This window comes from Chenopodium album, chromosome 15, assembly GCF_948465745.1.
Source record: "Chenopodium album chromosome 15, dcCheAlbu1.1, whole genome shotgun sequence".
Taxonomy (NCBI): Eukaryota; Viridiplantae; Streptophyta; class Magnoliopsida; order Caryophyllales; family Amaranthaceae; genus Chenopodium; species Chenopodium album.
Genome location: NC_137848.1, coordinates 33,263,889 through 33,266,377, shown reverse-complemented (window position 1 = coordinate 33,266,377; position 2,489 = coordinate 33,263,889). Strand labels below are relative to the sequence as shown.

At 43.3% G+C, this 2,489-nt stretch overlaps 1 protein-coding gene across 1 annotated transcript; it reads left to right on the top strand.

Moving 5' to 3' along the window:
* Nucleotides 1–317: 317 nt before the first annotated feature.
* Nucleotides 318–986, top strand: LOC145581070 (uncharacterized). The gene has a single exon (XM_081638140.1). The coding sequence runs from the start codon at nt 318–320 to the stop codon at nt 984–986; it is 669 nt and encodes a 222-aa protein (XP_081494266.1).
* Nucleotides 987–2,489: the final 1,503 nt, after the last annotated feature.

Below are 2,489 nucleotides of genomic sequence, written 5' to 3'. Positions count from 1 at the left end.
ATGCCGGCTACAATGAAAGGTTCCGCTAAAAATCGGAACAAAAACAAGTACTGCCATTTCCATGAGAACATTGGTCATGACACCAACGACTGTATAACCTCAAGCGGCTGTTAGACCGTCTGGCTGATCAAGGAGTATTGAAGTCCTACATCCTTAAGTCCCAGATCACCCTAAAGACAATTTCAGGACAGTCGTCCAAAAAGACTGCCCAGCCTACTATTAGTTTGGACACTGATAAAGAGCCGATCTACACCATGGAAGGCTGCTTTATCGGAGGGGGCCCTACCATCCGGGGCACCAAGGACCATTTGAGGAAAATGGATGTTAACTATGCTGAGGAAGGTCAGGCGTCTACCAGCACATTCCCGGAGGTCGTCATTATTGAAAGGGATCAGGGCAAATTCCGCCGGCCGCATGATGACCCCGTGGTTATCAAATGCAAAGTGGCCAACCAGCTGGTTGGCCGTATCCTAATTGACACTAGTAGCTCGTCTGACATCATCAACTACAAGTGCCTGTCCAAGATAAGGTACAAGATGGATAGCATGCGCAATGTCTCTCACCGTCTTATTGGTTTTGCAGGTGGAGTAGTGCATCTAGTCGAACGGGTAGACCTGCCCATTCAGCTAGGAGATGAGGGAAAGGGACGCCACATGGTCATCCGTTTTCCTGTGGTTGAAGAGCTAACTACCTATAACCTCATTCTAGGCCGTCCCATTCTCAACGAGTGCAAGGCCGTCATCATCCCAACTCTCATGCTGCTGAAGCATGAAATGGATGATGACTCTGTTAGATCCCTGAACGGGAATCAAAAGACGGTTCTAGAGTGCTATCTCTTAGACGTCAAGCCCACGGCAGCAGCAGCCGGCCAAGGGGAGGAGCCAATAGACCTTGACGATGTCAAGGAAGCTGAGCCTGCTCCAGCAGTAGCCGGAAAAAAGAGAAAGGCCAGCCAACTGGTGGCCATGAAAAAAGAGAAGCAATAGCAATCACTAATCGGGGAACGGTCAGAGGAACTCCGTCCCCAGCTAGCTGGTGAGCACATTGATATTGCTCTGGATGACAGTCGTCCAGAGTGTACTGTTAAGGTGGGGACGACTGCTTTTGCAAACATGGGTGCAGACTTACACCTTCTACTGAAAGAATTTAAACACATTTTTGCCTTTGAAGTGGAAGAGATGTCAGGCATCAGTCCGGATCTTGCTGTCCAAAACCTTGCTGTGGATCCAAAAAAGAAGCCTATCAGGAAAAAGAAAAGAAATCACGGCAAGGTGAGGAGTTAGGCGGCAGTCGCCGAAGTAAAAAAGCTGTTAGACGCTTGGTTCATTCGACCATGTAACTTCCTTGACTGGGTTGCGAATGTTGTGCTTGTAAAGAAGCTGAATGGTACTTGGCGCATGTGTGTTGATTATACTGACTTGAATAAGGCTTGTCCAAAGGATAGTTATCCGCTTTCAGATTGACAGTCTGGTAGAATCTACATCCGGGCATGCCTTGATGAGTTTTATGGACGCCTACTCAGGCTTTCATCAGATTCCCATGTGGAAAAAAGATCAAGAAAAATGGCTTTCATCACTAATCAGGGGTTATTGTGTTATAATATGATGTCGTTTGGCTTGAAAAATGCGCCTGCTACTTTCTCACGTATGATTAATACAGTCTTCATTAATCAAATTGGGAGGAATGTAGAGGGGTACATCGATAACATGATAGTCAAATCTAAACAACGGACGGATCATCTTGCTAACCTCCGAGAAACTTTCACCACACTCAGGCGGCACAAGGTCATGCTCAATCCCAAGAAGTGTGTATTTAGTGTTAAGTCTGGGAAGTTTCTCGGATATTTAATTGATCAAAGGGGGATAAAGGCCAACCCAGAGAAGATACAGGCGATAATTGACATAAAGTCACCCCGCACCGTCAAAGAAGTTCAAAAGTGATCACAGTAAAGTAGGTCGTTAGGACTACTACCCTAAATCAAATTAGAAATTTATAGCCTAAACTTACACTAAGCTAGTTAGTGGGAATTAAAGGGTCGATCTTCAAGGAAACAAAGTATTGCACAATCAAGTGAAATCAATAATCTATTGCAAGTAACAAGGGGTATTTTGACTGGTTTTTGTGAATATCAATGACCAAATTAACTACTACAAAGATTAAAGCAAGCTAATTAAGAAAGTACAAACTAGAAACACTAAAATAAGGAAAGAAAAGCTAGAATTGAGAGAAATATGATCAAATCATTAGGGAGAGGGGGTTCCGATCATGATCAGCTAAGACAACAATGATAATCAACATAGATTCATGCCAAGGAATTCAAACTCTACTCAAATAATTCATTCCCATGCAATTACTCAAGTAAATTGATGAATTAGATCCAACCTAAACTAGATCATTCCTATGCATCTAATTTAGAACTTCAAATAATGGAATTAAAGGTGCACCTCAATAATTCCAAGCAATTTAAGCACAAATTCATCAAATAAAGG